This window comes from Camelus ferus, chromosome 16, assembly GCF_009834535.1.
Source record: "Camelus ferus isolate YT-003-E chromosome 16, BCGSAC_Cfer_1.0, whole genome shotgun sequence".
NCBI classification, from domain to species: Eukaryota; Metazoa; Chordata; class Mammalia; order Artiodactyla; family Camelidae; genus Camelus; species Camelus ferus.
Window position 1 is genome coordinate 1,716,896 of NC_045711.1, and position 25,230 is coordinate 1,742,125.

Below are 25,230 nucleotides of genomic sequence, written 5' to 3' on the forward strand. Positions count from 1 at the left end.
TATGTTAAATTGTCTATTAATGACCTCACTTAATTTAGTAATTTATATGATTTCTGTTATTTCAAAACATATATTAATAGAGTTACAGAGTTAAAATATTATAGAGAAGTGAAATTAGAAATGCATAATGCTCTGGCCAGATGTCCATAAAGAAGTTCCAAAGCTGGTAGAACTGTAGGCATGTGTGAGAATGTCAGTATGTAGTAGGCCCCGGGTAAGAGTGATGTAGGAAGTCACATGCTCAGTCTGTGTCTGGATTCCCCAAGCAAGAAGTAGTGTTATGTTTGGTACTACAGGATGAGCCGCTATTAATTTCTGCAGGAATGGAGTGTGAGTAAGTGGAGTCGCTGGCGGCTGCTTCGTTCTAAGGACAACTTGTAACTGACTGGTTGGTCTCTGCTCTTCTGTCTTTACTTACAGAGGAAGCAAATAGTTTTTGTTTTCCTGTATGATGAACTTTGCAAAAATCTTTTAATGTGTATTCTCACTTTAGATTTTAATTATTACCAGCTTTTATTTTATCAATTTACTGATAGAGTTTTTTTTTTTTTAATCTCATTTTGGAGGCGACTTTTAGGAATATTAGGAATATAGGAAAGTTGCAAAGACGGTACAGAGAGTTCTCATACATCCTTCACTCAGTTTCACTTCATGTAGACATCTTACATAACCATGGTGCCTTTGTCAAAACTAAGAAATCAGCATTAGTACATTATGATAAAGTGAAGTACAGACTTCATTTCACCTGTTTCACCACAGATGTCCCTTTGCTGTCCCAGTATTCGATCCAGCATACCAGATTGCATTTAATCACTTTTTTTTTTTCTTTTAAAGAGTTGACTCACTCTGTATCAAAGTATCTCAAAAAGAGAAAAGTGCTTTTTGACTGTGAAATGGTGTTTTCTTTTTCTCCAGTATTATAGCATGGTGGGTAAAGCTCAGGCCCTGGAACCAGCCAGATTTGGGTTTGTATCCTGGTTCTGCCATTTCTTAGCTTGGTGGTCTCTGTAAACATCTTAGTATCCTTATCTACAAAATGGAAATCATAAACAGTGGTTTTATCGTAGGATCATTGTGAAAAATAAAGGACAGAGAGCTTGCAGGGCACTTAATAGTGAACCTGGTATAGAGTAAGCCCTTGATAATAACAAACTTTATTGTATAGTGATTGTGGTGCTGGGTATTAATGGTTTTAGAAGGGTTAATATTTCAGTGGCAAATTTATTTATAAAGATACTTAATTCCTTTGTATACATTATTTAAAGTCAAACATTGTCTTTTAGGGTAATTCTGAAGGCAGCTTACCCACAAATAAAACTAAGTCTATTTACAGTACTACTTACTACATCATTGCAGAATTACTTTTAAATGGTAATTATTCAAAGGTACACGTTTAATCCAGTTTTGGTCGGCAACTTCCTGAAAACTGAATCTGTTGTATGTAAGTAATTCAGTAGTGTACCAAAAGATAATGGCCCGTGCATTTCTTAGTGTCCCTTTTAAATGATCTCAGGGCTCTAACTTGGCAGGGGATTACTTACTCTTGAAAGGGAGGTAAGAAGTCATGTCACAATAAATTATTTTGTTCATGCTGCAGCATACTTTTTTGTGTTTTTAGGGCCTGTGAGCCAAGTAGCTCCTTGATTCTTAGGAGTGCCTTTTGTCTATCTGTAGATATTTATTTGTAGTGTTTTGGCCTTGTGAATATTTTCATTTCATTAGAAAACATCTTAAATCACTTCAGGAAATAATGAGTTTTATTGAGTCTAATTTTTAAATCTTACTTGTTAACGTGTATTCAGACTTTCTTGCCATAATGGGATGTGTTAACTCCACTAGGTAAATGTGTTCAACTTTCTTATTCAGGGGAAGAAGATGGGAAAAAAGCAGAACATTTTAGAATTCAGTGAGTAAATGTATTATTGGCATTCTGTGCAGTATCTTGGATTAAATCATGAGCTCTAAATTTTACTTGTTTGAGAGGGAAAAATTAACTGATACTGTGTAATCATTGTATCCTTAAGGAGATGATAATGAGTGAAACATGCTTAGAATAAATGCCTTGTGCTTTTAGCATGTCATTTGAGGCAACTCCATAAAGGAGAAAGTGAGATTTCAAACTGTTGCTGATTTTCAGGAGGATATAAATATGCAGATCACCTGTATATTTCATTATTATAGTTTTGGTCAGTCATTCTACTGCTTTCAATTTATTCAAGTCTTCAGGGGCAGCAGCCAAAAGGATTGTAAATTGAACAGGAAAATAGAAGCATTTGTTAAGAGAATGTGACCTTGAAGATCATTGCTAGAAATGAAAGTCTTCTAAATAGTATTTTAGTTAATAGGAGGAAGTCACTGTACTGGAAATTGCTATCTTTCTTGGGTTCTGAGGCTATGGAAGTGAGTGAAATTAGAGAAATCATTCAAAGGGACAGGGAAACGTGTGAGAGATTTCTCATAAAGGAGCATCTATCTGTAATAGTCCACCCCCAATGTATATCTAGATTTCCTTCGAAAGTTCTTTTTTACAGGACCATTTTTCTTTTTATTCTAACCACATCCACTGCTCCAGCTTGCCCCTTTAAAAAAAAAGAATGAGGTCAAATTTATGTCCTCGGAATTGCTGCATGTAAGATTGGGGTAGCTTATAAATCAAATTTTGTAGCTGGATAGTAAATCTTGCCTCTTTAAGTGCTGCTAGAATGTGATTATCTGAAGTATATAAAGTAGGAGAATATATTTTTCTCCTTGTATAAATCTGTCTGAAAATAATGTTTTGATTGTATTATCCTCCCCAACTATTTTTCTTTTCCTTTCCCCTAGCTGACATTCACCGCCCTTGGAACTTCTGTAAATGCAGGTGGCAGAGTGACTAGTACTCAGACACTGGAATCAGATACAGACCTTAAGCCCTTATTCAGGCACTTTTCTTTTCTGGCTGTGTTGACTAAGCAAGTCACTGAATTTCTCTAACCCTATTTATAAATTCATTTTTAAAGCCTGTTTCTCTGTCTGTAATAGGTGGGTTTTGATAGCAACTACCTTAGAGTTGCTGTGAGGATAAATGGCATAGCAAGTGTTCAACAAATTTTAGCAATTGTTGTCTTTTAACTCTTTGTCCAGCTTGATTAGGTATAGTATAAAGTAAATCAAGACACAAATTGCTTAACTTAAAAAAAAATTCGGCAGACTCCAAGGATCCACAAGGAACTATCAGATTGAAGGGAAATCTGTAGTTGTGTCAGAGAAGATTTGTCTAGTATTGAGTGTGACTTTATTTATACACACAGGCACAGATGCGTGCATGCTTTTGTATGTATGTATATGTTTGTTTAATATCTATCTATAAAGTATACATATTACATTAGGTCTACAGAGGGATGGGGTGGGGACGAGGAATGTTTAGGTGCAGTCTCCCAAAGAATAGAACTTAACCATAATTGGGAGGCCAAATGAATTTTCACAAATGTTTTTATGCTGTGGCTATGTTCCTTTGTAGCCTTGATGCCAGCTTTTTATAAATCAACTAGTGTGCTCAGAAAATTCACTTAAGAAACCCTATTTATAAATCCATTTTTAAAGCAAAACTTCCTTTAGGAACTCCTTTCTTTCTTGGGAACTCTTAATTTTTCTGAGATTATAGTTAAAAAGCCATCATTCTCTTCATGGCAGTGTTTCCTAAGAGAACTGCCAATTTTCTACCAGGGAAAATATTATGCATGTTAGTCTTAGTTCAAATTCAAGTGATAACTCAGGTGAAAGAGATATAACCTTGTTTTAATACGCTGGTAGCTCAGGGCAGTTACTGCGAAGGTCAGGTTTTTCTTTTGTAATGATGAATGAATTATTGTTTGAAGAAGGCTCTTTGGGAAGAGGAAGTAAATTATGTTTCAGTCCATTATTTTTTGAAGTTTATTTTATTTTGGGGTGGGGTAATAAGGTTCATTTATTTATTTATTTAATGGAGGTACTGGGAATTGAACCCAGGACCTCGTGCATGCTAAACATGCACTCTACCACTAAGCTGTACCCTCCCCTGCTTAAAGTTTATTTTTAAAAACAGATAATAGATGTACTTTGTTTTGTACAGAGTTCCAAAGAAACACAAAGTATAAACATTGACAGGTGAGTTGTCCTGTATACGCTGGCCACCTAGATGCTGTCTTGAATCAGTCTTTGTCTACTCAGTGTGACTAGCTTGTTTCGAGTTTCCATTAAAGAGTGAGAGAAGCATGGCTTACTGACAAGAACTCTGAGCAGCTCTTTATGGGCCCATCCCAGTACATTTCTGAAAACTTAGCATTCTGAATGTGAAGGTTAGGAGATAAAAGTGGAGAGGTAGAAGTAGAGTTCTCTTATTGGGATGTATCTCCTCTGGTCAGTCATTGGTTCAGGGACCATTTTGCAGTGATCTCATTCTCAATGCAGACTTTGCTAACATAATCCTGTAATCTGATCTCTCTGGATCTTTTAATTAGATTTACTTTTCCTTGTTTCTTTTTTGTTTGTTTGTTTAAATGTGAAAATAAATAGAAACTGCCTATTTTACTACTAGAATGTATACTCCATTAGCTGCATTATGTACTTGGTTTAATTTCCAATTGCCTGTGACGGTAACAGAGGAATTCTGGTTGTTCATTCTGTTCAGCATCCTTCTGTTGTCTTTCCTCCCCATTGCTTTTTTTAATTTCCTCAATTCTTACCTTTTCTTTTACATTTTCTGTTAATAGACTTTATATTTATCTATTTTTAAAACATTGAAAGAATTTGACTGGTAGAAATGGTAAGTTTGTGGCAGGATGTTTGTTTTGGACTCTTGTGCTTTGGTGTTTTCCTGTCTTGCCCCCTCTGCCCTCAAAAAAGCAAAGATTAATTTAAAGGCAAAGGTGGAGTCACTATGAACTAACCTGTCCTCATTTACACCTTCCTTTTCTTTTCCAGTGCAGAAATTAAAGTAAGTATAAAGCACAGTGATTTGGAGTTTCTTTGGGTGTGTTGGAGTCACTGGTAGAAATGTTAACCAAAACTGGTAACTAAGACTGGGCATGTGTTTGACAGCAGGAAAGGAAAACAGGCATTTAGTCTTCTGGTGTGACATTTTGATCCTTTATTCTATAATCCAGTCTATCAAGTGTCTTGTACATAAGAAATATATCTTTTCCCTGCATATAAAGCACTGAGATGATGGAGGGGGAATTATTATTTCACTCTTCATGCCTTTTAATTTTCACTAAAGCCCATGTTTGATGGTGTGGTTGGCAAACAAAAATTAAGTCAGAAAAGAACCTCATGCATACTACCGTTGCTCCCGTGTGGAAGGTGGACTACATACATTTGTCTTAATAACAATGACATATTCATAATCATATTACCAAGTGAACCTCTGATTTTTTTCATCTTGGAATTTTTGTCCTAATGACTAAATTAAAGCTGAAAGTGATTCCATTTGTGGTATCATTGTCTTTTACCTAATAATGGATGCTGCCATAAGTGTATTATTTGATTTTTAAAAATCATCTTAAAATTTATCTTCTTAGTAAATTCATATGCTGGAATAATCTGCAGACTACCCAGATGATGTGGGTATTAAAATCACTAGCTAAACCATTATGACCTTCTCTTGCTAGCAAAAGGATAATCATACAACTCTTGTTTCTCTGGCTGTTAACAAGGGACTAAAAATGAGCTGACATTTTTGAAAATCTTCAATATACGTAAATAATGAAGCTGCTACCTGTCACATCTCGTTTATGCTTACAGAATATTTATATTCAGCCTTACTGTGCTAATCTTTAGTAACAACTGGGAGCCTTGCTGCAAAATGTGGTTTTAAGTTCATTTGTACAGGGCTGTAGTAGTTATTTTGTCTGTGTTTTGTTTATTTTGGGGTGTTTCTGCAATTTTTTAATTACTTTAAACATTCATTGGTTGTAGATTTCTTTGTTATATTAGACATGTGTATTTCTGATAGAGTGTCCACTTTTTTTCTTGCAACTGATACGGATTTCCAGGTCTATAAGTCAGGATATGCATGTACTTTGTTATATTTGGTAGCAATTTTGCATTTATCATACTGCCTGAGATAAGGGTACATTTGAGATACCATATTTCATTGATTCTAAGATACCATTGATTTTAAGATGCATTATTATCTCCTGTATCACCTAGGAGGAAAAATACTTCTATTAACTTGACATGTCATTGATTGTAAAATATATCCCAATTTCAGTGGTGTTAATATGAAAAACTCTGCAACTTAGTCTTAGAATTATGGTAATATTACCACCTTAACTTTGCATAAGGCTTTGTAGAGAGCACTTAGAAATGTCATCTAATTTTAACGTTCAAACTAAAGCTAATCTGTGAGGTGGATTAAATTATCATCAATTTTCAGATGAGGGAACTGAATTTCACAGAGATGATGTGCTCTCCCAACATCACGTTACAGTGAACTAGGGTTTCAAGCTCACATTTTCTTATGCTAAGAGTTAGGATATGATTGACAGTATCACCTCCCCACCCCCCAATACATGCACACCCATACACTTATAAAATTATTTGGCCTAGATTCTTCTTTCCATTGCTTAATGTACATGTTTCATATTTAAACTTCACTGTTTTTTATAACTGTTCCTATGTCTTAATTCTATCAATAGTTTTGAGTACTATGAAAATTGTTAATGTTTTAATAGTAAATCATGAGTGACTCTCTGTTAACATGTGAATTGTTTTAACTCTGGGTTGCCTGACACTGGGAACCTACATATGCCATCATTAGTGTTTTTATATACATTTTTAATATATTTTTACTGAAGTATAATCAGTTTACAGTGTTGTATCAATTTCTGGTGTACAGCACAATATTTCAGTCCTATAGGAATATACATATATTTGTTTTCACATTCTTTTTCACCGTAAGTTACTACAAGATATTGAATATGGTTCCCTGTGCTATGCAGTATAAACTTGTTTATCTATTTTATATATATATATTAGTTAGTATCTGTAAATCCCAAACTCCCAGTTTATCCCTTCCCACCCTCTTCCCTCCACTGGTAACCAAAAGTTTGTTTTCTGTGTCTGTGAGTCTGTTTCTGTTTTGTAAATAAGTTCATCTTTTTTTTTTTTTTTTTTTTCAGATTCTACATACAAGTGATACCATATGGTATTTTTCTTTGTCTGGCTTATTTCACTTAGAATGACATTCTCCAGGTTCATGTGCTGCAAATGGCATTTTATTTTTTAAGGCTGAGTAGTATTCCGTTGTATAAATGTACCACAGCTTCTTTATTTGATATACATTTTGAAAGCAGTTTATCTGTTTCTAGCTGACTAGGTAAAATGTTCAAGAATTGTTAATGAATTGAGACTTACGAAGTGATCCAGAGAAGGCTAAATATTTGTCCATAGTTGTACTGTTACTGGTAAATCAAGGTCATATCTGCTTCTTTCCCAGGTGGTGGCTAATGCTGTAGCAGCATTATCTGAAATCAGTGAATCTCACCCAAACAGCAACTTACTCGATCTGAATCCACAGAACATTAATAAGCTGCTGACAGCCCTGAATGAATGTACCGAATGGGGCCAGATTTTCATCCTGGACTGCTTGTCTAATTATAACCCTAAAGATGACCGGGAGGCTCAGAGGTCAGTCTTGTTTCCTGGATAGTGTCTGGGAGTCTTGCCTGGTTGAATATCTTCTGGTGCCTGTAATATAATAAGGATCTGTTATATTGAGAAAGATCAGTGGCTCCTGAGATAGATACTGCAATCCCCATGGTGTTTTCTCACTGTATTTAGGAACATTTTACGTGGTGGAGTAAACCATGTGAAAATAGCTCTTCCTAAGAGGAGATGTGCATTTTTCATTTCTTGTTTGAACAGTAGAGTTAAACCCTCTGCTATAATCTCCCTCATCATGGTCTCACATCTCCCATACAGTAATTCCTAGCCATTTGGCAAACAAAGGTTTTTTGAGTGTATCTTACTGTAGTAACAAAATTTTCATTCTTTTAGGTATGTAGTAAATGGCTTGATACTAGTTATTGAGCTGACCTACACCTATAATTTAGTACTAGAGAAAATGTAGTGGAGCCAGCAATATATATGATGTCTTCCGTTAGATGTAGGAATCACGTCAGTCTGAATTTGGAGATTTTGGAAGGCACAGCTGAATTATTCTGCTCAGCTCTTTACCACTTTAGTGCTGCAAATTTTCTTTGACTATCAGATATTGATGACTAAATTTCATGTACACATGCACACATTGTAGTTTACAGAATTGAAGTTATGAATTTTTATTGAGCATTTTGTGTATACAGGCACCATATACTAGGCAAAGTACTTCTGAAGAATTGTTGGCTCTTCGTTTAAAGTTGACATATTTTAATTATGGTAGAAAAGAACCTTCTTTGCCTGGCTGAAGCTCGAGCTACTATAATGTAAGTGCTCTTCACTTGTCTGGGAAATTGTTCCCTCTGGATATAACCAGAGCTCACCCTAATAGCTTCTCTCCATCATTTGAAGTACAAATATCTTCTGGAAGAAACTTTATGTACAGTTTTATTTTCTCTTGGTCATTGACATCTCACATTTATCTATTCACTCAGCAAGTATTTATTGAGCCCATGCTGTGGGCCAGGCATTGTTCTAGGCGCTGCGGATACAGCTGTGGACAGATGAAAATCATAGCTCTCATGGAACACTAATTTTGAGGAATAGGGCAGAAGCATATATAATATGTATAAATAGTACAGCGTATCGTATGTCAGCTGATGTTAAGTGCTAAAGAAAAATAAAGTAAGGAATAGATCTCAGAAATGCTGGATAGTCAGGGAGTCAGCCAAGTAGATACAGAAGAAAAAGACAGAAACACAGCTTACTTATATCCTTAACTGAATATAGTCAGCTAGCTACTCATGTTGCCAAAGAGCTGTCAAAATTAGGTTAATTTCTAAAGAATTCTCAACAGATAATTAAATATTCTAGATTTGTGAGGCATTTAAGTGTAGGTGGAGGAGGCTAGGAGAAGGAAATGAGGTCGGAAGAATATTGCAGTGATGCTGTGTTTAAAAAAAAAAAAAAAAAAAGGCTTTTTGCAAGATTTCCTTATCCTGAAAGCGTGAGGTTGGGTATTTTTCCCCGTCAGCCCATCTCCTCTTGAATCTTACAATGAAACTTCAGCCACAGTTGGTTGATCTCTCTCACTATGAAATATCTCTCAGAATGCTTCATTTGACTTCCTGTAGGTTGAGGAGAAATGGGCTGAGAGGCAGGGAGCCCTTACATAATATGGGGAAACAGAGAGGACTATAAAACAGGAAGGTAAATGGTGTGAGCGTCACGTGTTTTGGGTATTGGCTAGTTTCGTTCCAGTTTGAATATCCCTTATTGCTGGTTTCCTGAAGTCTTCTGATGTCCCTGCTCTGCCTGTAGTTTGCTGGGAATGAGGCTTCTGCAATGTTGGATCCCAAATTTACCTACGCATGGAGCTTTGACTTTTCTAACTGATTCTCTGATTTCTTGATACTTGGGCTATGGGACCTCTGACAGTATTACCTTATAGACTGGATTAAGCAAAGAAATTATAATTCAAGATACTAATTTTCATGTTCTTCCCTCAGCATCTGTGAGCGGGTAACTCCTCGACTATCTCATGCCAACTCAGCAGTGGTGCTTTCAGCAGTAAAAGTCCTCATGAAGTTTCTAGAGTTGTTACCCAAGGACTCTGACTACTACAATATGCTGCTGAAGAAGTTGGCCCCTCCACTTGTCACTTTGCTGTCTGGGGAGCCAGAGGTGCAGTACGTCGCCCTGAGGAACATCAATCTAATCGTCCAGAAAAGGTTGGGAAAAAATGAACTGATGATTAACATGTTTGTAATTTGAATTAAGCTTAGTAACATCAACATTAAAGAGGCGTTATGTTAAGCTCTGTTTAATGTATGGAAATAAAAATACTGTGTGCAGAGCAGCTTGCCCAAAGTCGGGAGGCTAACAGTTGATTTCAGAGTGTTCTACAACAGATGCCCCGTGTTGCTCTACAATTTAATTTGTTTCTGAAGGACCTCTTTGTAGTGTGCTAGCTAGTGCCTGCGTAATATGGTTTGGACCGTAGTTTAGAGCAATTTGTTTTTCTTCCAGTGGTTCTTCTTGGCAGTATATACCTTGACCCTTAAAAAAGATAAAAAGAGTCAACCAAATGGATCTGGTTGGAGGGATGGGGTGTACGGGAAGTTTTTTTCCCTGGGGTGGGGTTGTGTGGATGGACTGCGGAGAAGCACAGGTTGGGTATTAATACAGACTCAGAGGGATATATCACTGTATGCCTCACCTTCCTTATCTTGTGTTTCTGTGTACCACAGGCCTGAAATCTTGAAGCAGGAAATCAAAGTTTTCTTTGTGAAGTACAATGATCCCATCTATGTGAAACTGGAGAAATTGGACATCATGATTCGTTTAGCATCCCAGGCCAACATTGCTCAGGTCAGACTTAAAGTGGATTCCAGTTAAGATCTAATGAGTTAGATCTTAAGGTCTGGCCTTTAGAAAAATTTAAGCCATGAAGTTGCTGTTGAAGAATCCTTAATGATTGTCCACTTCATGCATTTTTGACAGGTTCTGGCGGAACTGAAGGAATATGCCACAGAGGTGGATGTCGACTTTGTGCGCAAAGCTGTGCGGGCCATTGGACGGTGTGCCATCAAAGTGGAGGCAAGTGTCCCATGGTAGTTGTGATCACATAATGGAATTCCAAGTATTCTCTCTTTTTTTTTTTTTTTTTTTAAGTATAGTTGACTTACAATGTGTTAATTTCTGGTGTAGAGCATAGTAATTCATATATACATGTATTCCTTTTCATATTCTTTTTCATTATAAGCCATTACAAGTTATTGAATATAGGTCCCTGTGCTATGCAGTAGGACCTTGTTTATTTTATATGTAGTAGTATCTACAAACCCTGAACTCCTGATTTATCCCTCCCCACCCTCTTTCCCAACTGGTAACCATAAGTTTGTGAGCTGCGTACTCCCTTCACCTCTTTCTTTAAAATACATTTTAAAGTTTATCAAAATAATAAAGCACATAGCTTTAATACTGAAGAATTTTTAATGAAAACAGCTGTCCCTGGTCCCTCTCTTTCCAGAGGGAATCATTTTAAACTCCGTTTCTAGTTTTACTTTGATTACTTCCACATCTCTAATATCCTTATGCTATTGTTTATTGATTTGCCAATTGTGGACATTGTCTATTAACTTTCTGCTATGAGTTAAGAAACTTCATTCATATACTGAATCACTCCTATTTCTATCCTCCTATTCTCTAGTATAGTTGTATCATAAGCTTTACGTTCTTACCTTTGTAAATTGAGATGATATGCCTTTATTTCTTGTTCTGTCAGTAAGAGGCTTATAAAACTTGCTGTTCATATTATGACTGTAAAAATGTAGAGCCTATGCAATATAAATGATTATATTTTCTTATCCAGACTTGTTTTTTCTGAGTTTATAATGGCCTTTTAAAAAAACTTCCTTGTGTGTCTTCATTGCACTCCTATCTTCTTCCAGTTTTTCAAGTGTAATATCAAATATATAAATTTTCTTTTGTTCTAGACCCTTCTCTCTTCTAGTCCTCTGTCCCTCTGGTCCTTGCTCCAGTCTGGCTGGTTGCTTTCGTGGCTTCTGCATAGCCATCTTTCCATACAGTCTCCCTTCATTGCTCTTGTTACTGGTACTTTTCATAGCATTTCTTTTTTTGTGATTGCAATAGCTTCTTAAATCTCTGGGGATGTGAATTATAGTTTTTGGTTTTGTTTCTACAGTTTTAATTATCTAGTGTTTTATGGTGATGGTTGCGTGTCTGTATGATTTTTTACTTGAGGTGTATATCGTGCATACGGTAAATTGTTGCTCATTTATATTTAAGAATGAGAAAACAGAAATGTTTTCAGGACTTCTGTGCACATAGGCAGGCCTGTCAGCTAGCAGGTTTCTGCTTTAGGGCAGGGAGTTATATTTGCTTGAAAGTCCTCTTAAAGAGCAAGGATCTGCCCTGTAGTCTTAGGGGGCAAATTGGTTCTAGCTTGGTTGCAGCCTTGCAGTAGGTATTAAGGCCTGCACTTACATTGCCCTGCTTCATTAGTCACCAATCCTCCATTGGTTTTTCCTCACTTAGAAATGTGTTGAAATTAATGATGATTTCTGTTCACAATGATACTGTGAATCAGAGCTCCATATTTGTTCCTGCTACTTGACTATATACAGTTCTGCTTTGAGTCAGATTAGACCGTATGATTCCACCAGGGTGGTTACTAAAATAATTTGCACAGTATGACCAGTGCTTCATAGGAACAGAAGGAAACATGCTATGTCGGGGAAGTATCTCTGAAAGCCAAGGCCCTAATTGGCCATCCTTGTTTGTATTCACGTCAGTGCTGCTTCATGTGGTTACCACTGATAAATCATTTAGTAAACTAGTTGTTACAACAAGAAGTCGATTTATCCTGGTTTCTACTCTTGGTTCTACCAGCTCAGTTGCTTCAGATATTTAATATATTTCTGTTGATCCATTTGAGAGATGAGAAAGTGTTTATTGGATCTTGATATGTTATGTCTTTTTTTACCACCACACTTCATGTACTTACCTTTTTTCTTTTTCTTTTCTCACTGAGGAATAGCCCACCTACTTATAGTATTAATGTAGACAGTTTTCAAGGATATATTGGTAGCAGGAGTCATTTTGTGATTTTTCACGGCCAGAATGTCATTGTCTTATTGAAACCTCTCTGACAGTGCTCTCTAAAGAGTCTCATTCCAAAGTTAAGAGAGATTTTCTATCCCTGGAGTTATTAGAAACTGTTCTCAAAGTATCTAGATTGCTAGATTCTGTTAGTACCGTGTATTGTGACTAATGGGAAATTTATCCATCATCTTCTGAAAGAGTTGTACTTCTGGTGGCTCTCACTTCTTCCTTTGACTCACGGTGCCCTGGTGGGAGTATGAGTGTGTGTGAGGAATGAACTTCCTCTGGAAGCTTGAGATCAACATTCAACAATCCTGCTCTTTAGCTAGTGTTCTTTTATCTCAAGTTCACTGGACTTGGCCTGAGAACTTTTCCTAGGACTGTTTCAATCATGAAAGTTATCAGTTGGAAAGAGTTGCCTGGTCTGAACACAGTTGGGGCAGGAAAGGCGATGATTGTGTTTTTAACTAACCCATTCTTGGGACAAGGGCAAGAACAAACAAAAAGCCGAATATATTTACTACGTAAAATCATAAAATGAGACAAATTAAGCAAAAGTAAAACACTCTGCTTCACAGCCTGCTCTCCCCTCCCAGAGTTGATGTGGACATGATTTTAAATCTTTGTTTATATAGTCCTCCATAAACAAGTGTGTTTTTTACAAAAATGAGATCATCCTATGAATGCTATTTACTTATGTGTTTTTAGCTTTTTATCAAGCCCTGTGCTATTTACTTATGTAGTCTGCTTTTGTCACTTATTGTACATGGGTATTTTTCAATGTTATTGATATTTTGCCTCATTTTTAGTGGTTTATAGACATAATGTGTAATTGCTTCATAATTATTTAGTCTTTCCCTTCCTGTATGGACCTTAAAGTTGTTTCTGCTCTTTTCCCAAATAACAATGTAAGGGGGATCCTTGTAGCCAAATCTTTGATCTCCAATAAAGAGAAACATTTTTTTCATTATGCTTTTTAGACATTTGGATGTGTTTTTTCGTGTCCTGTGCATCTTTTTTCAATGGGTTTTCTTTTCCGTATTGATTTTTTTCAAGTCCTTTATAATTAAAGGTATTAACCCTTCATTTCATTAACAGTTATTTTCCCAGTTTTGGCTTTTTTTTTGTTTGTTTGATTTTATCTGACTTCTTGATGTATAGAAGTTTGCATTTCTTTTCGTAGGGAGTCCTGTCAGTTTTCTCTCAATGGTGTCTTTACTGGCACACCTAGAAAATTGTGCTTCACCTCAAAGTTATATAAAATTCACCTTTATTTTCTACTTTAATGGCAGTGGTCCCTTTTTTTTTTAAACATTTAAAGATGCTTTTAATCAATAATTGCAATAATTGGATATCATTTTGGTTAAAGATAAGAGTGTAGGGATCAAACACCAGGACAGTTCACCCTTTCCTTACTGTTACGAAATGTTGCCTTTATTGTATACTGGATTTTGTATGTCTGTATTCCTCTCTCTGTTTCTGGACTTACTTTGTATGTACAGTGATTGGGTGTTTAATGGTAATTTTCAAAATGTAATCAAAAGCAACATGGGTGAGATGACAATTTGGTTAAAAATTACTGTCTAGACTTAAATGTTTTCAATTGTTGATGCTTCATGGGAAATGGCCTTTTGTTTGTCTTTATAATAAAGAAACTATGGGCTCACTAAATACTAGCTTTTTATCAAGCCCTATGCTAAGCACTTTATTTGTATTATCTAATTTTATAATTTAGCCCTTGCAGTAGCCTGTATCCTACATGCTTTATAATTTATCTTAACTTATATTTAAATTTCCCAGCTGTTTTGCTGTTGCAGTAATAGCACAGGAATTACTAGTTGAAAATGAATATAATAGAATTCAAAAATGGCAAAACTGCATAAAAGATAACAATCATATATATGACCTCACATAAGTAACCTCAAGATGCTATTTTGTTTTCATTACATTGCTTGGAATGGTTTAAATTACAAGATTTAAAAGATTTTATTACAGAAATTTTTAGGCATACACTAAAGTAAAATTGATTAATGAGCTCTTGTGTACCCATCTTCCATCTTGAACACATATCAACACATTGCTGTTGTCATTTGATCTTCTCCCTCTCCCTCCCTCTTCAAGGGAATGAGCAACTGTTTCTTGTAGTGCAAATCCCAGATACGATCTTACTAAAGTAGTTCAATTGTATATCTATTAGATAAGGTCCTCTTTAAAAAAGTCATGATATCATTACCATACGCAGCAGCTAACTAATTCTTACCTCGTTGAATACCAGTCCATGTTCAGTCTTCCCTGTGTCTAACTGTCTTTTTACAGTTGCCTTGTTCAAATCAAAATCTAAACAAGAGTTACACGTTGCATTTGGTTAATATGTCTTTTAAGTCTTTACTTACTTACTAGGGTGCCATTTATTGAAGTGACTAGATGGTTGGGCTTGTAGAATTTCCCAGAGTCAAGATTTGGCTGCTTGTATTTTAGTGATGTTGTTTATCTCATTCTTTCATCCTCTTTAGACAATTAAATCCGGAGGCTTGGTAATACTCACGTTTAGCGTTTTTGGCAAGAACACATCACAGGTGATGCTGTGTACGTCTATGGCATCTTATCAGGAGGCATATAGTAGAGTGACCCATCTCTTGTAATATTTGATAAATCAGTCCTCGATTTTTACGATCTCTCTTCTAGAACCCTTTTTCTTTTAAAAACTATAACTTACAGTTTCAATACATCAGTTTTGTCATTTGTATTCTTCCATGTTACCTTCATTGATTAAAGACTAAAAGATTAAATTCTATTTTATAGATGAACCATGGGATGTGGAAAATTGCAGTTTATCTAATGCCATAGACTTTCAGTTATATAACCCAAAAGATGGCAAATTTTCCTTCAAGTTTTTTGAGTCACAGTTAACTTTAAAAATATAATGCAAACTGTGGATCTTCTCCTTGGAAATTGTGTGCATATACGAAATATAGCAGTTTCATTTCAAGGGATTTAAAGATACCTTCTGCTGTCTGTACCCATTCATGAATTCCAGATAAAGACCTCCTTCCTTGACTTGTTCTTTCATTCTTATTCTTTCCTCCTATGTTGACTTATGCCTTTTCTCATTTCTGTCATCCTGGCTATCCAAGATGATTTTTTTCACTTACACTGACTCTTTTGTAATGAGTAAAGTTTGGGGTATATCTAGAATTTCTGTGTATCTCCATCAGATAACCCAGCCTCCAGTATAGGTTGGTCAAATTAAGTGCCTCATCTTTCAGTCTGCCTTAGTTGATGCACCTGTATATTTCCAAAAAAAAATTTTTTATGTTGAGTTTGTGTTGTTAGATAGATCATCTGACTTCTCATTATGTTCCTCTTTGCAGCAATCTGCAGAGCGCTGTGTAAGCACATTGCTTGATCTCATCCAGACCAAAGTAAATTATGTGGTCCAAGAGGCGATTGTTGTCATCAGAGACATCTTCCGCAAGTACCCCAACAAGTACGTACAAATACATCTTCCTCTCTTCCTCAGATCATATAGGAAATGACTGAGTAAGGCATTTTGAGATTGACTAGGTAAGAATTATTCCTTGTAGTGTAACCGTAATTGAATACTTTATTAAAAATCAGAAACATGCAGGGTGGTTAGCACAGGGATTAAAACCTCATTTTTTTTTCACCCTGCTTTTTCACTTTTAGAAGAATTGAAGCTCTATCTGAATATGCATTGTCTATTGGCATATATTAAAGTTAACTAGATTCTTTGGTGGTGAAGTTACTGTTAAATAGGATACCCATATATTTGAGGTTATCTGGGAATAATCTAGTTTATGCCTGTCACTAGGCATAATTAATAGTTGTGCCCCTTTTCAGTCTCAGAAATGTCTCAGTTTGAATGATAAAGTATTTGGCCAACCTGTTGTAAAAACTAGGAAGGTGACAGCTTCACTGTTCACTTTGTATATTACCTAGTACTTGTAGAAAATCATAGAGCATGTAACAATAAACTATCAGAGTGTCAGATCTTTTCTGAAGTATTATAGCTGCTTCCATTAACATGTGAAAGCTACATTTTCACTCCACAAAAAATTTTCACAATGAGGCCTCTTAGTTTATGAAACAAATACTTTGTCAGATTTGCTTTTGAAGGCAAGCAATTAAGGAATCTGAAAGAATGAAATAAGAGCAGGTCTTATAAGCACCCGAAGTCTCATTTTGCCTTAAGATCATAGAGATACATTGTGCTGAAGCTTTCTGATTAGTCCTTAAAGGTAGTGTTAAATGAAGTGACTTGCATTAAGTTAGCTTAGTGGCACACTCAAAATTAGAAGAAATATTTTAGTAAGGTAGTGATTTATTAAGCGTTATAGTATTATATATACCATGTATTTTTAATTTAGAAATGATATTTTTGGAAAAAGGATCATATATTTTTACCACTCTCCCAAAAAAGAGGTGGATTGGGTTTCTGAACTTTTTAATTAAGTGTGGAGATGTATGTCTTAATATGATTGATCAAGAAATGTGTCAGTGGGGAGGGAATAGCTCAAGTGGTAGATCACAAGCTTTAGCATACAAAAGGTCCTAGGTTCAATCCCCAGTACCTCCTCTAAAAATAAATAAGTAAACCTAACTACTTCCCCCCACCAATATAAATAAATAAATAAATAAAAATATATAAAAGAAATTTAAAAAAAAAGAAATGCATCAGTTTCTGGTTTGTATTAATAAGGGATTATGACAGTTAAATTTTAAGAAAGAGCTATCAAGAAGCTGGTTTAATCAGTGAAAGTAGGGCCAACAATTAAGTGTATTTTTCAGTTGTCCATATCTCATTTATTATATGGTTTCATTCTGATGTTTAAAACTACATTAGCCAGGGAAATGGATTCAATATGGTAAAAAAATGAGAGAGCTTAAAAATAATATTCGAATTGCTTGTTTCTTTGGAGAAACAAGTCATTGGTGTGGGTGCCTTGGGAGGAAAGGATGTAAAGATTTCTATAGGAAGCAGAGAAGATGGATTAAGAGACAAAATTACTGTTTCTGGTCTGGATGCTGTTGTCTGACTCCTTTTTCCTAAAAGTAAAGTGGGATTTCTGTTCTTCTACCATGAAGGCAAAATGACATACCAAGAAAAATTTTGATCTAGTTATAAGAAAGACTGTTAGAAATATGAAGTAGTAGTATTACCTTACACCACAGGTGAGTTTTTCCTTGTGAAAAGAATATGTGATAAGCTTTTATAAAAGTTTAAGGTCTAGTTATTAAAACATAATTGAAGGGAAATTTAAGACATTATCTTCTGGTTTAAGACCTGTCTATTCTGTTGACTAAAAGCCTTTGTAGTTGATGGTTTGGGTAGAGTACTTTGTGGTCTTGCTTTTAGCCTTCATTGTTAAATAAAGTTCTCAGGTTTGCCCTCAGTAACCACAGTCTGTTTTGTTATATTAGATATGAAAGTATCATTGCCACTCTGTGTGAGAACTTAGACTCACTGGATGAGCCAGACGCTCGTGCAGCTATGATTTGGATTGTGGGAGAATATGCTGAAAGAATTGACAATGCAGATGAGTTACTAGAGAGCTTCCTGGAAGGTTTTCATGATGAAAGCACCCAGGTAAGTTCTCATCTATATTTTATGTAATAGATCTTTTGGGGAAGATTTCAGGAAAAATAAAGATCAGGCAATTTCATGTGTGTGAATTTATTTATATATAGTATGTTCATTTTCCTCCCAAAAGGAATGATCCTTTTCAGTTGTGCTAACTTCTGGTGGAACAAGCCTTCCTAACTTAGACCAGCGGTTCTCAAACTTTAATGAGCCTTAGAAGCAGCTAAGCACTGGTGTTTAACCTGTGTTAAGCGCAGGTTGCTGGGCCCCACCCCTGGAGTTTCTGACTCAGTAGGTCTGAGGTGGGCCTGAGCGTGTTCATCTCTTACAAGGTTCGGGGTGGCAATGCTGCTGCTGCTCCAGAAGCACACTTTGACAGCTGCTGGCTTAGTGCAGCAGTTACTGCTTTGTCATTTTCTGTCACCTGACAGAGATTACCCATCACTGTTAGTAATGGTTGTGGCTCAGTTACAACCGGCGTTTTTGGCTGGGGTGAAAGGCTGGCATGTGCAATTTGAAAAAATTCTCTATGGATGGTTAGACTCCTCATCTCCTATCTGTCCTCTACGAAAATTGAGAGACCCTGACCTTCAAGTCATGCGTCCTCAGAAGCAGATAAATTATTAAATCTTTATCCCCTGGCACTTGTACTCACTGCAAATTGATGTTCATGTATGTAATCCATCAGTAATTTTAATAGATCCTTACAGGGAACACATGCAAGCAAGTCAGCTTCATGGTTCAGCAGGCCACTCTTAATTGGCTGTGGTCTGGCATAATTCTGCTGTTTTTGCTCTTGCCAGATGATTCCCTAATTCCCTGGAAGTTGTAGCTTTGGTAGAAGTAAATAATAAAGAATTTGATCAGGAACGTTTTCTTGCTGTCAGTATGTTAGCATGTACTTTAAGAAATACAGGTGATTATCTGGGCCAGAAACAAACAAGCAATTTTTGATGCCCGAAATGCACGTTGGAGATAGGAGCTAGTGAATTTTTAGTTGATGAAAATCTTTGACTGCTGGTGTTGATATTGGCTGAGTTTTAACATTTGTCTCAGTTAAAATCAGGAAGACCTCATAGTAAGTTATAGTTGGAAATGCCACTTTGGAAATGATGGTGGGGAATAATGCAAATTCCTGTCACTTAATCTATTAAATGTCGTTTGCTTAGGTGCAGCTCACTCTGCTTACTGCCATTGTGAAACTGTTTCTCAAGAAACCGTCAGAAACACAGGAGCTGGTACAGCAGGTCTTGAGTTTGGCAACACAGGTAAGAAATCTGGAAAAAGCATGGGGTTTGTTTGTCTTGTTTCAAATCCCAGGAAATTGCAAAACTTCTCCCAAGAAGGTTCATCTGGGGAAATTTTAAACAGAAGTGCAGTTTTTAGATTCTGTTAAAAAATAAAAACAATGCTTCTTTTACATATTCTGCTGAATTGGAACTGGTTATATCACTTTTAAATGAATTGACTGACTCCAGTTTTTAATGACTATTCATGAAAATTAAACTTGATTAGACTCTTTAGTGTTAAGGGAGGACATGCCCTTGTGAAAATGACACTGAGTCTCACAGTACCTCCTTCTGGGAAACTTAATACTAGCTTTCAAATGGAAGTACCATATAGAGAGACATTCAGTGCCTCAACAAAGAGCTCATGTGCTGTTCTACCTTCTAGAGTGGTTGCCTTTCTCTTTAAATAACTTTGAAGTACAAATGCTGTTTTCTTAATTATTTGATATTTTTGGTCTACATAGGAAGGGTTCTGATTTCAGGAATGCGGCAACCAGCCAGATACACAAAAATCAAAGTAATTACTTCTTCTACTGTAACTGGTGTAGTGATCATCAGTCCATCATGATCCAGTAATGTTCTTAACTGAATTTGAGAACAGACTGGCTTTAGCTGGCTGTCAAGAGTTACGGTTTGTGTCTACACATGGAATCTGACAGATACTCAGTTGACCATTTTTCTTTTTCATCTCTTTACGGTTTTATCAAAATCTGAAGCTCTTTCATAATACTTTGCCTAGTCCTGAACTTCATTTCATATGGAAAAATGAACACAATTGGAGAACTGTATTTGGTAAATACTGTAACTAGTACAGTTGAGGTGTTACATTGATTCCAACAAGCAGAATTGGGGAAGACACTTGGAGGCAGATCACTATACACTGAAATCTTCTTAAATCCCAGTTCCAAACTGAGACCACAGATGTGAACCTTGAGTAGTTGCCAGTACATTCTCTGTTAGTGGTCAAGGCATGTTATTTGCTACATGATAATGCAAAGTTCTATTTTTCTCCTGGCAGTATTTAATTTTAGAAATGCCAGGAATCCATTTTAAGGAAAAGAAGTTCAGCGGGCAGATAAGGTATTTTTTGAGTATTTAACAGAATACTGTAAAGTAGACAACATTATTAAATAAATTGTTTTTAGAATATGCTGTACAACCCTGGAAAAATACAGCCAAGAAAATGGCTAGAGTCAGAGGCTACTTCATTGACACTTGATTCAAACACAGATATTTTACAATCAGTGAACTCAAATGTGAGGAAGGCCTGAAGCTAAAAACTAAGATAATTGTCTTGTCTGATTATATTGATTCACATAAAAAATACTCGGAATTATCTGCTTGATCATCCTTTAAGGGAGCAGTTGACTAACAGGAGTTGAGTTAAAGGATATCAGAAAATTAATTTCACAGAAAACAGGTATTCCCCCCTTGTACCTCAATTTTTTTCCATTGAGACCTATCAACAAATTATAAATAAACTTTTAACCTGCTCTTTTCCCAAGTCTCTAAGCCTTCACTTGACCCCATTACAGTTGGTGTGAAGAAACATCCATACGACTGAAGCCAAGGACAGACCGTGGGCCACCATCTGTCCATGAGAAATGAACTGGGCAGTTAGTTGTCCTTCACTGATCAGGTGTGTCTTGGTACTAAGAGCAAAACTTGATCATCTTCTGAATCAGAGCAGTTTAGGTTGGATGCAGGAAGTCATTTTCACATTAATGTGAAATAGGTCATCGACAGGACCATTTTGAATAGAATTTGCCACTTCTTGATCACATAGTGCTTATTACAGACTCTGCAGACTGCTTGCTTTTAAATTAGCGATGTGTTTGCCTTTATCATAGGGCCCTGAAGGGCACTTCTATCTTTTGCTGTAGGTCCTGGAGCTTCTGTACCTTGTATGAAAGAAAGAGCTTTATATGTGTATATTCTAGATGCTAATATAGTAAACTTGACTTTAATGAGGCCTATGTACCAACACTTCAGAACATCCCCCAGACAGAGATAAATACATATTTATATAGTTTCTTAGCTTTCTCTGAAGCTAAGAATTTTCCTCAAGAATCATGGCATTTCTGATTATTGCATTATCTACTTTGTATTCGAGTTTTGACTCTCCCTTGAGGGCCATATTTCAAAACATCAGCAATATTTGGCCCTCCATGAAAGTTACTGCTAGAAGTAGAAAATAAGAAAGGAAAAGGTAAAGATGGGAGTGCTGGGTGGTGACCTAGAATCACAGCAGGAAATGGTCTGTCTCAGCTCACATTGTGTGCTCATAGTCATGCCTTGGCCAAATTGAAGCTGACCGTGTTTAGATATGTGTGAAATAGTCAAAATCATCTTAACTGCTGAGACTCTTACTTGACATTCAACTGTGTTGGAAAATAGATACATCTTTCCTATTGTTAATTTTACATCTTTTAAAATTTATTTGTAAGAGCTCTTTGAAGTGTTTTTAATAACTTCCCTTTTAAGCATCTTCCTTTGCTTGAAGCAAAGCAATTTCCATAACATCAAAGCAGTAACTATTTAATATTATCTGTATTGAACATTGTAGGTTTCCTGGTCTAGACCCTTGATCATCCACTTGTGTGTCTCTCAAGATGGAGTCAAAACAATTTTCTAAAAACAATTTTGGCCTTGCTCCTTCTCTCTCTGCTCACCTCTAAGTAGATAGGGCTGGTCTTATAAACAAGCAGGTGTCCTTGATTGACTCCAGTGTTGCAAGTTCTTAACCCTGTCTTCATCTCCCTTGTCTTTTAAGGCCTATGTATCTGTATTTAACAAGCGGTGTGGGAGAGCTGTATTTTAGGTTTCTGTAAGAGTTCAGACTCAGTTTAGTACATGCAAAAGAAGTCTTCATTTTAGTTTTTCTATCTGTGAACTAGAGGCCACCATCATCAAAATCACCTGTGCTGCTTGTTAAAAATAAAAATTCCTGGGCCCCCATTTGACATAATGAATCAAAAACTGATTTGCTCCTGGAATCTGCACTTCGAGTTGTTTTCCTGGTGTGTTAAAACGTTGATACATTATAGTTTAAGAATTATTGTTTTAGAACTTGCCTGGTGAGAATTGCTTTGGAAGCTCTCAAAATTTTAGAAATGTACTATTTTCTTGAGTGCCTCACAAAGCCCTGTGGGAGTAGAAGTACAGTAGATCCAAAACCAAATTTTTTTCTGAGTCACCAAACACGTAATGGCACTTTAAGGTCACAGAAAGGTTCCATTTTCTTGTCATAAGCCTTGACTGGGCCTGATTTATTGTGTCCTCCATGTGGATGGTGAGGCAGTGAAAGCAGCTGATAAGTAGGTCTAAAGAACCAGCCCTGAGGATAACCGAGTTTGGACAGTGGAGAACCTTGCCCACTCTTGACTTTCGGTTCTGGAAAATTTGCACTCATTTCTCGTAGGATTAAATTTTTCAGTCAGTGACTTAAAATTTACAGTGTGTATACTCTTTGATCCAGTGATTCTGTCTCTAGCAGTTTGTCCTTTTTCAGTGTTTTGAATTTGTTGGGGGGGACTCAGCTTTTTTCATAGATGTATGTAATTTCTGAATAACCCACAGGTTTTGTTGTGGTTTTTTTTGTTTTTTTTTTTTTTGTTTTTTGCCATTTGGTTAAATATGAACCTGATATATGAGAGAAATAATTTGAAGTTAAAAAAATTTATTTTGATCAGCATTTTGTTAAGCTGTGTTATATAGTTTATTTTAATATGTTTAACAACTTTATTAATCTATAAAGACAAACCAGATTTTCTCAGTTAAGTTATGTGTAGTGTTCATTTTCACTGTGCAATAAAAAGCGTAAATAACCTACAAATTTTAAATGACGTGCTTTGAGGACTGAATATGCAGATTAAAATTAACTTTTTTTTTAAGTTTTTTTCCTTGGGGGGCAGGTAATTAGGTTTATTTTTAGGGGAGGTACTGGGGATTGAACCCAGGACCTCGTGCATGCTAAGTCACTCTACCACTTGAGCTATACCCTCCCCATAACTTTTAATTTAAATATCAGTAAAAGCTAGGGTAAGGATTGCTTTCCTGGTGTGATACTTGGAGAAACTTATATTCTGCTCTTTTTTAAAAAATCAACTTGTTTATGTTTTGTAATGTTCAAGCTTTGTTTCCAAATGAAAATCTATGTGAGGAGGTTTCAAGCTGCTATTTATAAACACTTCCTCAAGAGCAAATTCCCCCCCCCCAACATGCAACAAAACAAAACAAACTCAATTGGATATTATCACTTTCCTTTTTTTAACCTAGCATTTCAAATACTACAGACATTTCGATGTAAATAATGCATATATATGTGCATTTTTATTAGAATAATGCAATACATGGGTGTGATAAGGATTATCTTGAGGTAAAATTTACCATTTTGATACTGTATTAACTTGCTGTTTCTCAGTGTTCTTTATGCTTTTCTGTCTTTAACCACAATCCATTTTGACTGCAAATTAAACAATATATGATTAAGAAAAACTATTTAAAACCATTAGGATCACTGCTGGTATTGAGCTGAATGGTAAGTCCCTTAAATGGCTAAATCATGAACCAGTTCATCTGCTTACATTAAAAACTCATTCAGAAACCCTCAAATTGGCCTAGTTTAAAGAAAATATTTTTGTGTGTTTCAAATACAGAAATTGAAATGGGACTGATTGTTGCCTTTAATAACATGATACCTCTGGAACAATTCATGCATAAATGCCACCGTATAGACAAACTCTGAGAGGTAGATACCGGCATATTTATTGCTATTTTGTAATGATCACAAAAATAAATAGAAAGGAGGAGGGAGAAAGAGGTAACAATCTATTGTCCATCAGTAGGACACTAGTAATAATGATACAGTGCTGCATGTAAAGTGGAAATGGCAGCTGTACGTGCTGATAGGGAAAGCAACTTGCAGAGCAGTATATATAATACGAAGCTGGCTTTGTATAAAATATTAATATATGTATGTATAGGAGTGCCCTGGTAAGGTATATACCACGCTGTTTTGGGGCTGGGGAGCTAAGGTGGGGAAGGGTTGGATGACCAGAGGGACTTATTTTTATATTACACGTTTCTAAACTGTGATGTGTTGGTGATAAATTTAGCTGTGGTCATGTATAAAATTATTTTTACTGCCACACACACAAAAAAGGACACTACATTCAAGTGTCACCCCTTTTGGAAGCACTTAGTTATGTGCTCTCTTGAACAGTTTTTTTACTACTTAGATACTAGTAAGTCTTGTACTATATTATAATAATTAATACTCTTTGAGGTCATTAAAATCAGGCACTGTGTGTTATGTCTTTATTTCCAGGGCCTAGCAAGTGTCTCCATAGGAGATACTTAATAAATATTTGAATGAAGAAAGCAGGTATGGGTGAAATATATGTAAGATGTGTTTCATGAATAATCCTGCTAATATTTACAGCAGTTAAAAACATTATTTTTGTGTCCCAAGGCCATCTCAAGCAGTTAATTTTTACTGGGTTAAACTTTATTTTCCTTTTCCCAACTTCCTTTTGAATTTGAGTCTTAGAACTAACTCATCTCAATTTATATTTAAATTCTTTGAAACATTAGAGA

At 35.9% G+C, this 25,230-nt stretch overlaps 1 protein-coding gene across 2 annotated transcripts in view; it reads left to right on the forward strand.

The window, feature by feature from the left end:
• AP2B1 (adaptor related protein complex 2 subunit beta 1) overlaps positions 1 to 25,230 on the forward strand; it is a 102,586-nt gene that overhangs the window by 19,616 nt on the left and 57,740 nt on the right. For both annotated transcript variants that reach the window (XM_014550760.2, XM_006174851.3), the window contains exons 6-12: positions 7,457 to 7,647; positions 9,624 to 9,845; positions 10,365 to 10,485; positions 10,618 to 10,713; positions 16,113 to 16,228; positions 18,184 to 18,349; positions 19,513 to 19,611. In XM_014550760.2, the coding sequence (XP_014406246.1) occupies positions 7,457 to 7,647; positions 9,624 to 9,845; positions 10,365 to 10,485; positions 10,618 to 10,713; positions 16,113 to 16,228; positions 18,184 to 18,349; positions 19,513 to 19,611 (1,011 nt within the window). The remainder of the gene's footprint in view (positions 1 to 7,456; positions 7,648 to 9,623; positions 9,846 to 10,364; positions 10,486 to 10,617; positions 10,714 to 16,112; positions 16,229 to 18,183; positions 18,350 to 19,512; positions 19,612 to 25,230) is intronic.